At 33.1% G+C, this 12,627-nt stretch overlaps 1 protein-coding gene across 1 annotated transcript; it reads left to right on the top strand.

Moving 5' to 3' along the window:
* Positions 1-1,502, top strand: LOC139848481 (transcription factor MYB80-like). Its single transcript, XM_071838210.1, has 2 exons — positions 1-263; positions 806-1,502. Exons 1-2 carry the CDS (start codon positions 1-3, stop codon positions 1,500-1,502), a joined length of 960 nt encoding a protein of 319 aa, XP_071694311.1.
* The last annotated feature ends 11,125 nt before the right edge of the window (positions 1,503-12,627 follow it).

The raw sequence follows: 12,627 nt of genomic DNA, 5'->3' as shown, positions 1-12,627 counted from the left end.
ATGGGTCGAATCCCGTGTTGTGAAAAGGAGAGTGTGAAAAAGGGTCAATGGACTCCTGAAGAAGATCACAAGCTATCTTCATACATAGCTCAACATGGGACTCGTAATTGGCGGCTGATTCCCAAAAATGCAGGCCTCCAACGATGTGGGAAGAGTTGTAGATTACGTTGGACTAACTACTTACGCCCTGATCTAAAACATGGACAATTCTCCGACCCTGAAGAACAAATCATTGTCAGACTACATTCTGTCCTAGGAAACAGGTATACATAAACCAAACAAATTTTGTATGTAGTTCACATTTTAATATCGTAGTAGAAATAATGGTTCCGCCACTCTTAAATTAGCATATGTATATGTATATGTATACATTATCATTAGCCAGATCTAAGGCTGCATTTGATAAAACTGAATGATTTAGCGTTGAATGGTTCGTAATCTGAATGATTCAAAGGTTCTGAATGAATAAAGTTGGTCATGAACGACAATAAATATTGATAATCATTTTGAATTAACAATATGAATAATGTAAATTTACCTTATTAATATTTTGCATGAATAAAAAAACAATATAGTTGTTTAAGAAGTGTTCTTCATATAATTTAAAGATGTTATTATATGAAATTTTTAAAATATAGGTGTTTAATAGTTAACAGATTATTTCAGCTCTGAATGCTAAATCATTCAGCACCATATTTCATTCACATGTCATGTCAGAAACAAACGCATTGAATGTTGAACGCTTAACCATTTAATTAAGAGGTAATAAAACGCAACCTAATAGAAGATACTTATGGATGTATAGGTGGTCAGTCATAGCAGCACAATTGCCCGGACGCACAGATAACGATGTAAAGAACCATTGGAACACAAAACTGAAAAAGAAGCTTTCAGGTATGGGAATTGACCCAGTTACACATAAGCCATATTCCCACCTAATGGCGGAAATTGCCAACACCTTAGCAGCACCACAAGTGGCTAATCTTGCAGAAGCAACTCTTGGTTGCTTAAAAGACGAAATGCTTCATCTCCTCACGAAGAAACACGTTGACATTCAATTGCAATCCCCGATTCTTTCGCAACAAATGGTTAACAATAATGGCAACACATCGCCTTATAATATTGTTTCTGAACATGAAGCGAGCGAGGATGATACCGTTGAGAAAATCAAGATTGGATTATCAAGAGCGATAATTCAGGATCAAGAAACAACAACACGATCCAACAAATTTTGGGACACAAATGGAACATCGTCTGCAAACTTTTCAGGATATCAGTACCCGTTTGGTCAAGAAGGAGAAGGATCACCATGGAACCAAAGTATGTGCACAGATAGCACATGTACAGGTGATCAACAAAATCAGTTTCGTTCAAAAATGAGAGACGAAAATGGTGATGAGTTTGATGGAGAAAAAGATAGAAGAAATGTTTCGAGTATGTTTAGCCCGGATTGTGATTTATGGGATCTACCTTCAAATGATCTCCTGAATCCTTTAGTATGAATAGCAGAAAAGAGATCCATGATTAGTAAGAAAAAGAACCATTTAGATATAGAATAATTATCTTGTGATGTTCTTCATGAATCTTTTAAGCAGTTGGAATAATTATGTTATATGTATATATACTTAGGTTTTGAGCCGTGCGTTGCACGGCTACTCAAAATCTATTTTAAATAAGTCACTTATTTTAATTTTATGACACTTGATCTACGTTTTCAAATAATATTTGTGGTTGCGTTTAAGGGGGACATGTCGACCCAATAGCTTAAGTGTGGTTAATTTGAGTCCGTACTCTATTTTCAATATGTCATAGCGGTTACTATTTAAAAGTTTAGATAAAATGGTAATAGGTTTGATTAGTTGACCAGATCAAAAGGATCAAAATTTACCCATTTTATTATTGGTTCATTGAAATATTTTAGATGTGTGTCTTTCAAATAATATGTTATGTCATATTTTGACTACCATAAATAACACAGAAGAATCAATAAGACTAAAATGAAATGGACAAAATATGTGATTTTAAAGGTTGATAAAGGTATATATGAATAATTGTGACATGTGGAAATTACATTTGACTTAATATGCAATATTTAAGAAGCTAATGACATGTAACCTAATCAAATCTCTCTTTTATATAAATATATAGATATAGATATGTGTTAGTTGTTTAGTATATTACCACCTTATTATTATAACAACTGACAAGTTCATAAGTTAATTTTTAAGACGATTAAGAGTCACAGACGGGCAAGGTTGAAAAAGATGTGAAACGGGGTCGAGACGATCGGGACCTTAAAACGTCGAGACGTGGGGTTGAGACGGGCGTTGAGTTTTATATATATAAAGTCAAAAAACCTTCGTTGATCAGTTTGTACCTATAATCGGTATTATTGTTAATATAATAGAAAATAGTAACACTAAACTACGTCAATTTTGATCGACGTGACCAACTTTTAACCCATTTTAACCGAATTTGACTTTTGACTGGTGATGACCCTACCTTTCCTGCATTTGACCTGACTTTTGACCATTGACCGACTTATTAGACAATGGGACGGGGTCGAGACGGGCTAGTCACCAAAACGTCGCAACAGACACAGCGGCCACTGTTTACAACACTGCTGACGAGCAAGGGCGGAACTTAGTGTTACCCAAAGGGGGTATCCGCCCCACCTGGATTTAACGGAAAAATAGTTTTTACACTAAAAAAGAAAATTCTACCAAAAAATCAGATCTTTTATAGTGTTTACCCCTGCTGACAATGAAAAATTTATTAAATTTTTACACCCGCCCCTTTTGTATCCTGGTTCAAGTTCCGCCAATCCTGACGGGGGATCGAACGCGATGTCGACACCCACTGTAGTGACCCGAACTTTTCCATGTTTATATATATTAATTGAGATTGATATTTACATGATTAAATGTTTCCAACATGTTAAGCAATCAAACTTGTTAAGACTTGATTAATTGAAATAGGTTTCATATAGACAATTGACCACCCAAGTTGACCGGTGATTCACGAACGTTAAAACTTGTAAAAACTATACGATGACATATATATGGTTATATATATAGTTAACATGATTTTATTATAAGTATGTATCTCATTAGGTATTTTAACAATGAGTTATATATATAAAAATGAGACTATTAATTTAAGAAACTCGAAAACGATATATATAACGATTATCGTTATCACAACGTCTTACTAGGTACATATGAATCATATTAAGATATTGATACACTTGGTTAATTATGTTAAATGATAAGTAAATATATTATTAAGTGTATTAACAATGAAATACATATGTAAAAATAAGACTACTAACTTAATGATTTCGAAACGAGACATATATGTAACGATTATCGTTGTAACGACATTTAACTGTATATATATCATACTAAGATATATTATATATCATAATATCATGATAATATAACAATTTAACATCTCATTTGTTATAATAAATAATGGGTTAACAACATTCAACAAGATCGTTAACCTAAAGGTTTCAAAACAACATTTACATGTAACGATTAACGATGACTTAACGACTCAGTTAAAATGTATATACATGTAGTGTTTTAACATGTATTCATACACTTTTGAAAGACTTCAAGACACTTATCAAAATACTTCTACTTAATAAAAATGCTTACAATTACATCCTTGTTCAGTTTCATCAACAATTCTACTCGTATGCACCCGTATTCGTACTCGTACAATACACAGCTTTTAGATGTATGTACTATTGGTATATACACTCCAATGATCAGCTCTTAGCAGCCCATGTGAGTCACCTAATACATGTGGGAACCATCATTTGGCAACTAGCATGAAATATCTTATAAAATTACAAAAATATGAGTAATCATTCATGACTTATTTACATGAAAACAAAATTACATATCCTTTATATCTAATCCATACACCAACGACCAAAAACACCTACAAATACTTTCATTCTTCAATTTTATTCATCTAATTTATCTCTCTCAAGTTCTATCTTCAAGTTTTAAGTGTTCTTCATAAATTCCAAAAGTTCTAGTTTCATAAAATCAAGAATACTTTCAAGTTTGCTAGCTCACTTCCAATCTTGTAAGGTGATCATCCAACCTCAAGAAATCTTTGTTTCTTACAGTAGGTTATCATTCTAATACAAGGTAATAATCATATTCAAACTTTGGTTCAATTTCTATAACTATAACAATCTTATTTCAAGTGATGATCTTACTTGAACTTGTTTTCGTGTCATGATTCTGCTTCAAGAACTTCGAGCCACCCAAGGATCCGTTGAAGCTAGATCCATTTTTCTCTTTTCCAGTAGGTTTATCCAAGGAACTTAAGGTAGTAATGATGTTCATAACATCATTCGATTCATACATATAAAGCTATCTTATTCGAAGGTTTAAACTTGTAATCACTAGAACATAGTTTAGTTAATTCTAAACTTGTTCGCAAACAAAAGTTAATCCTTCTAACTTGACTTTTAAAATCAACTAAACACATGTTCTATATCTATATGATATGCTAACTTAATGATTTAAAACCTGGAAACACGAAAAACACCGTAAAACCGGATTTACGCCGTCGTAGTAACACCGCGGGCTGTTTTGGGTTAGTTAATTAAAAACTATGATAAACTTTGATTTAAAAGTTTTTATTCTGAGAAAATGATTTTTATTATGAACATGAAACTATATCCAAAAATTATGGTTAAACTCAAAGTGGAAGTATGTTTTCTAAAATGGTCATCTAGACGTCGTTCTTTCGACTGAAATGACTACCTTTACAAAAATGACTTGTAACTTATTTTTCCGACTATAAACTTATACTTTTTCTGTTTAGATTCATAAAATAGAGTTCAATATGAAACCATAGCAATTTGATTCACTCAAAACGGATTTAAAATGAAGAAGTTATGGGTAAAACAAGATTGGATAATTTTTCTCATTTTAGCTACGTGAAAATTGGTAACAAATCTGTTTCAACCATAACTTAATCAACTTGTATTGTATATTATGTAATCTTGAGATACCATAGACACGTATACAATGTTTCGACCTATCATGTCGACACATCTATATATATTTCGGAACAACCATAGACACTCTATATGTGAATGTTGGAGTTAGCTATACAGGGTTGAGGTTGATTCCAAAATATATATAGTTTGAGTTGTGATCAATACTGAGATACGTATACACTGGGTCGTGGATTGATTCAAGATAATATTTATCGATTTATTTCTGTACATCTAACTGTGGACAACTAGTTGTAGGTTACTAACGAGGACAGCTGACTTAATAAACTTAAAACATCAAAATATATTAAAAGTGTTGTAAATATATTTTGAACATACTTTGATATATATGTATATATTGTTATAGGTTCGTGAATCAACCAGTGGCCAAGTCTTACTTCCCGACGAAGTAAAAATCTGTGAAAGTGAGTTATAGTCCCACTTTTAAAATCTAATATTTTTGGGATGAGAATACATGCAGGTTTTATAAATGTTTTACGAAATAGACGCAAGTACTTGAAACTACATTATATGGTTGAATGATCAAAATCGAATATGCCCCTTTTTATTAAGTCTGATAATCTAAGAATTAGGGAACAGACACCCTAATTGACGTGAATCCTAAAGATAGATCTATTGGGCCTAACAAACCCCATCCAAAGTACCGGATGCTTTAGTACTTCGAAATTTATATCATATCCGAAGGGTGTCCCGGAATGATGGGGATATTCTTATATATGCATCTTGTTAATGTCGGTTACCAGGTGTTCACCATATGAATAATTTTTATCTCTATGTATGGGATGTGTATTGAAATATGAAATCTTGTGGTCTATTGTTACAATTTGATATATATAGGTTAAACCTATAACTCACCAACATTTTTGTTGACATTTAAAGCATGTTTATTCTCAGGTGAATACTAAGAGCTACTGTAACACCCCGTCAAAAATCCCTTTAACGGAATGTTAACTCTGGTCCCAGTGCTTGGCTTGACTTCTACGTAACAGCAATATTCTACAGCGGAAGCAATTAATACCTGAGAATAAAACACGCAAAATGGATCAACAATAATGTTGAGTGAATCTACAGGTTTTAAGTAAACAATACAGTATGTTTAAGAAATACATTTCGAAAACGGTTATTAGTGGAAGACCACCAAGGTTCAATGTTAAAAGTTTGTAGATAACTCCGTGTCCCATTTCAAAAGTTTGTTGACACTACCATGTCAAGTTTCAATCATTTATAGACAATACCATGTCAAGTTTCAAATATTCGTAGACAATACCATGTCAAGTTTCAAATATTCGTAGACAATACCATGTCAAGTTTTATCTCATTTGTTCGTAAACCACAGTTTTAAATGATGTTGTATAGTATCTGAAAAACAGTTATCAGAAAATAGTTTAAGTTCCTTGACCACGAGATTTTACAAGTACAACTCCAAGTTGCGAAACGTTTGCATAATCTATGAGCACCTGAATACTAGCAATGACCCGAGTATAGAATCCACTATACCCGCCTTTACCTCATAAAAATGTTATACACTTATACGAATGTATTATGTTCAAAATAAATGCACCACAGTTTTTATAGCGGGTGAGGTTGTCAACCTAACGGATCCGTCCATCTAAATTGTGCCTACACCGATGGTATTTAAAGTATTCAAGCTAGAGGCTTTGTGTACAAACTCAATATGCAGATATAGTACTCGTGTCAATACAAAAAGCATTTGATAAGTATAACAACGTGTATTCTCATCCCTGAAAACATGTAAAAAGCGGGACTGTAGACTCACCTTTGAATAAAGCTCGGATTGAAAAGTGGACAATTTACTTGTACGGTTTATAGCCGAGTAATGCAACCTAAGTATATGTATTTAGGTTGGTCAATAAATATGTTTTAAACAAGTGTGGTTTCATAGTATAAGTTGTCTTATTGCTCGAATCGACGCGTTTCAAAGTAGAAGTCAACATACAGTCAACTAATTCATGCAAGTCAAACAAAGTCAACCGAAGTCAAACCGAAAGTCAAACTTGGTCAAAGTAGTCAACTAAAGTCAACATCAGTAGGTTCATGTCAAATTTTGGTCAACATATCAAACCTAAGTCAAACAACACGTTTTAGATCATAATTGGTCAATTTCACAATTTCAGTTTATCGTTGTGCACAAAGTTCATGTACATGTAGCAAACTTAGCATATTATCTCATAGTAAAAAATTCAAGTAAATTTGGCAAACTCCAGATCATAAGTATACTCAAAATTGATTCCAAAAAGTCCTGCCAGGGTCTCATACAATAATTAAAAGTCAGGAATCAGAAGGGGTACATTTGGGGTTCACCAAGTCAGTTTCTGACCGAGCACTGATTTGGTTTTAGCTATAACCGGAGTTAGGAACATGCAATCGATACAAGACCAGTGGTAATAGTTCACAAACAAGTTAAACTAACACATATCAAAAATCGAGCAATTTTGGTTTAGCCAATTTCTACAGTTTATTCATGCAAATTGAACATTCAGTTTTTCAGTTCAAATCAGAATTTACATAAAGTATGGCCCTATTGTGCCCAATGCATAAGGTTTCAGAGATTCACATAAACTAACAATAAGTCACATATCATGTTAAAATTCATATTTCAGAAGCTTACATGCTCATTCAGTAAACACAATCCACAGAGTATAAAACAGAGAGCAATTTACAGATTCGATTCTAGTTTCGCTAGTCACATTCGCACGCGATTAGCCGAAGATATAGATACAATTAGCCTATGATATCTACATGAAAGATGAAGTACTTTTTGTGTAGATTTCAAATATGCAAAGATTTAATCACAGAAGCTAACACATTTTATCATACAAGGTCATTTTCATGCAAGTGCTGTATAAAACTACTTTTACACTAATTCAAGCATATCTCGGGTTTTACATAAGCAAACGACATGATATCCTAGTTTAAACTGAGTGTTTTTAAATTACCTATCCAATGGTATAAATTTCACAATCCAATTCGTGGTCTATCAAACCCAGATTTCTGATCAATCACAAAAACACGACGTTAATTTCAATTGGCCATAACTTGATCATCCGGAAATGAAATCAAGCGAATTCAAAGCCTAAAATTAATAGTTTTTCGCAAGGAATCTAATTATAATATAATATCATACAATTGAAAAATTAAAATTACTGTACACATCAAATACAAATTCGGTTTTGGCATAAAACAATCAAGACGAGCAATTTATCGCATCTAGTATTCATCAAACATCAAGACTTGAGCAATAGACAACCTAATCTATGAAACCTTAATAACAATCTAATTTTAGAGATTAGATTTTATGTGTTTATACCTTTGATCACAAAATCATTTATACAAACGCGTAGAGAACGATGCAAGCAACAATATTGATCAAAGAAGCAAAAACAAGATATCAAAACTTGATGGAGAATTGTAGGGATGAAGGTATGGGATTATTTGGTGTGTATGGGGCTGCAATCATGGAGCAAGAATGATAGGAAAAAGAATGGGACATGTTCTCTTGTTACTTAGAAATTAAGAGAATATAGTTAGTGTCCTAAACAACCAAAAGTCAACAAACATGGGCCTAAACTAATAGTCAACATGCATTGGCTACTCATGGGGCCAAGGATGATGAGGTATGAGGTCATGTCCATGTGGCCTTGGGCTCGGGTCTCTGGCTCGTTTTGTGTAAAAGCTCGTTCGCGCGTGGTTCGTTTCGAGTACCGTTAACCGTACCGAATCTCCGGAACATTAACTAGTCGTTGAAACAAAATCACCGTGTTTAATTCATTAAGTAAATAATAAATTAAATTTCTTTCTTAAGTTCAATAATTATTAACAATAATTATTCTATCGTTTTTCTGAGTTCCGTTAACTTAAAAAGTTTTCTAGGCGATTAACTTTAATCGTGTCGTTTCTAGTTTAATTTGTCAACCGAATTAAGTTCACTAATTAATATAACATATTAATTCAAGTAATCCACTAAGGATCAAGTACGCATTTAATTACTTTAAATACGAAAAAGTTTCACGTAGCCACTGTTAACTATTCTGGAAAAAAAAATTTGGCGTATGAAAATTGTATGATTTAACTAACGATCGTCAAGTATTTAACGGAAGTTTTAACGAAAAAACTCGGGTTGTTACATTACCCACCTGTTATTGAAAATTTCGTCCCGAAATTTGGATGATAGCAGTTATTGATGAAAATAAAATATTTTCGTATCATTAGAAATCCACGTTTCAACGTGAGCTTGAATTCTATAACTAAGTTTGCAAATAAATTTTATACTTGGCTTGAATAGTTTGTCTTTCCAGACGTAAGCCTTCATACATTCTTTTAATAAAAGAATTTGGTCATATACGAGTGTTTCGTCAAATAATATGATAAGATTAAATAATCTTTCGAGATCTCTATACGGATGGACTTCTAAGGTCTGTTAGGTTTCGTAATGAATACGAGTTAAGTGTATAGAATTTCTTATCATCAAGAATATGAATGAAATTATTCGGTTACGTGTAAAAATACGACTGAATATGTCACTAATGGATGTATTGAAGTAATAGTTGTCCGCCTTGACTTTTCGATGTAATCACTATTGATTCTCCTAAATTTAAGGGATTTGAATATAATCGTTTGAAATCTGTGAGATTTGGATCCGGTAATTAAGGAAATTAGAATCTTTTTTTTTTATACGATTATCTTAATCGGCTGACGCGTTGCTATGGTAGAAAGTTTTGATATAAATTAATCATCTCTGCGTCCTTATTTTCTCAACCTCAATCTTCTTACTTTCAAAATTCTATTTTCAAAAATTCTGTGAAGATGCTTCATCCGCTCTTGATTTTCGTTACTATTTTGACTGTGTATGCAGTCATTCTTCTTTTTAGTCTACCACCGGAAGAATCTCTGTTCTTCTATAATGCTCTAGGGGTGACAGTATTTTTAATTCTACCACTCCTCTGTTTTTCAATACTTATTGATATAAATGGTTTATGATCTTCCATGTTTGTTGTTTTTTTTTTATATTCTGACCTATTTTTCGAAGACTCATGCTTTTTATCCAAGAAGATCTTCAACTTGTTCTTCTATACATGGTCAAATAATACGGATCAATGGCTGGTGATAATGCAGAAACATTCGCTGTTCATCGTCATAGTATCCGTTTTCACCTTGTTTTCTCTTCTCAACTTTAAATCAAGCAAGTAATGGTCCAGAATTCGTAGGTATGGAGTTTCGAATGATCATAATATACAAAGTAGAAAGGAAAGGTAATAGCACAATTTGATTTGTCAAATTACCAGAATATTCGAAAAATACCGAATCATCAAGAAATATATTTCTTTGATATGTTTAGAAGTTAAATAGAATGAAAGAGTTATGTAACATGGTTCATGATTATTGTAAGGTCTGTGAATCATCATCTTCCATTAGAAATTCAGCATGACTTCGGAGCAAGATATTCTCTAAAGATGTCATCGGATCCAGAATTACCTGGATTCTTTGAATATAGGGTTTGGTCCTTGTATTTGTCCTTGGTCTCCTTCATGGTTAGCTCAATCCGTTTTTCAGTTCCAAATCTGAGCCTTTTTCAATACGTTATTCTTTATCATCAAACTTTTGGCCATTAAGACCATCTATATCTTTTGCTGCTTCGTCAGCATTCTCAAGGTTAACGAATCTGAATCGTTGGTTATCAATTCGAGATGGTTTCAAGAGATTTTATTTTTAGATGATTAAACGCTGATTGTAATCGTTAACGGATCTAATGGTTGACGAATAGACGTTGTTGATTTCAAAAGTAATGAATGATAATTTCGATGGTTTGATGTGATAATTCATCATAGAATACAAATGAATATAATTCATGAATGTAGTGATCTTTAGGAAGATAACACTTGCTAAAGCTTTACTTAGATTCCGATACGTCAAAATCAGAATATGTAGTAGTTGTTCTTTAGTGAACGGATACACATATCTTGTGAGTGTAATTAGTATAGTTACTGATTATTGAATCAGAATTTGAAGAATGTATAATGTAACATATTAATGTGAGATATAAATATTTCTCGGGTTTTACCTACCCGTTAAATATTTTTACAATTTACAGTTTGTACAGAAGAGTTTTTAATTACAATCTTTATGAAGATCTATATTCGTATATATTCTTCAGATGTAATCATGGATTTAATGAGTTAATATAATATTAAACTCATTTGATTTACGGTTGAAGATAATCTCCAAAACCTTAGAGATTTCATAATTGTCGCGAAATATTTCGCTAATGAAGTTATGAATCAATACTTCATCGTTCATTGTTTATTGATATACCTCGGTATATGATATTGATGCTCGTGAAGTTCTTGTGAAATTTACAAGGCACGAATAATGTTTTCTAGAAAGTTTCGAGTACATCGAAAATAGAAGTGAAAAATCAAACATGTATTTGAATAATACACTTAGTTTATTATGAAATGGAGTTTATTGTGCTGAAGCAGTGATTAATGATTGTTAAGTCATTAACGAAGGATGTACATCATAGCATATTAGTGATATGATTTAACCAAGTAGTACATACTAGTTAAGATTCACACGTAATAGTTTAGTACAAAAAGATTTATTATTGTTCCAAACCATATATATATAAAGTATACATATACAATTTTTTTTTTCCAGGAAGAATGAGTTAATACATCTTAACTCACAATTACTAATATTCCTTGGTATCTATGGGGTGTATGATGTTGATATCCGAAGTACCGAGTGTGATGTTGAGGTGTGGGATGCGGATGTTGTTGTTGGTGAAGCTGATGCTGTTGGTGGTGATGTTGATGGTACTGGTGGTGCCGGCTATGCTGCTGGTGCTGCTGATGCTCTTAGATTTCGCACCATATTCTCCAGAGCCACTACTCGAGCGCGAAGCTCGTTAACTTCTTCTACTATTCCGGGATGATTGGCGGTTCGGACAAGTGGATGAATAAGATCTAGAATTATGGATATTAGATATTCGTGGCTGGATATCCTGGAAATGAGGGTGAAAATGGTGTTCCGGATTGGTTCGCCGGTAAGTGCTTCAGGTTCTTCACCAAGAGGTGAATTCGGTTGGTGGAAGGGATCGCCTTCTTCTCGCCTCCATTGATTAAGTCGACTACGAACCCACCCCCAATTCATCCAGAAAAGATGATGGCTAATAGGTTCGTTCGTTCCGGTTACGCTGTCCATGGAGCTCGAGGAATCAGATGAGAAATCCATATTATGTGTTTGGAATAGGGTTTGATATGAATTGAGTGTTGGATGCTATGTTTGTCTCCTTGAATACGTGTATATAGCAAAAAGATTTCCGTAATTTACGGAGGAAATTTAGGAAATATATCAGACAAAATCTAATATAATAAGTATGATAGCGACAGGATTAGCCTATATGTAATTGGTACAATAATTGCAGTAAGATGTCGGTGGATCAAAAATGATAAGCAGTGAGAAGTAGTGATCGGTCGCCACTAGTGGTGAGAGGCGGCGTTGAGTAGTAGTAACCAACGATAAATAGCAATGAGTAGTGGTATAAGATGATGAGTATGTCC

This window comes from Rutidosis leptorrhynchoides, chromosome 5 (genome assembly GCF_046630445.1).
Source record: "Rutidosis leptorrhynchoides isolate AG116_Rl617_1_P2 chromosome 5, CSIRO_AGI_Rlap_v1, whole genome shotgun sequence".
Classification (NCBI taxonomy): Eukaryota; Viridiplantae; Streptophyta; class Magnoliopsida; order Asterales; family Asteraceae; genus Rutidosis; species Rutidosis leptorrhynchoides.
Note: the sequence above shows the minus strand (reverse complement) of the source record. Positions and strands in the feature narration are given on the sequence as shown.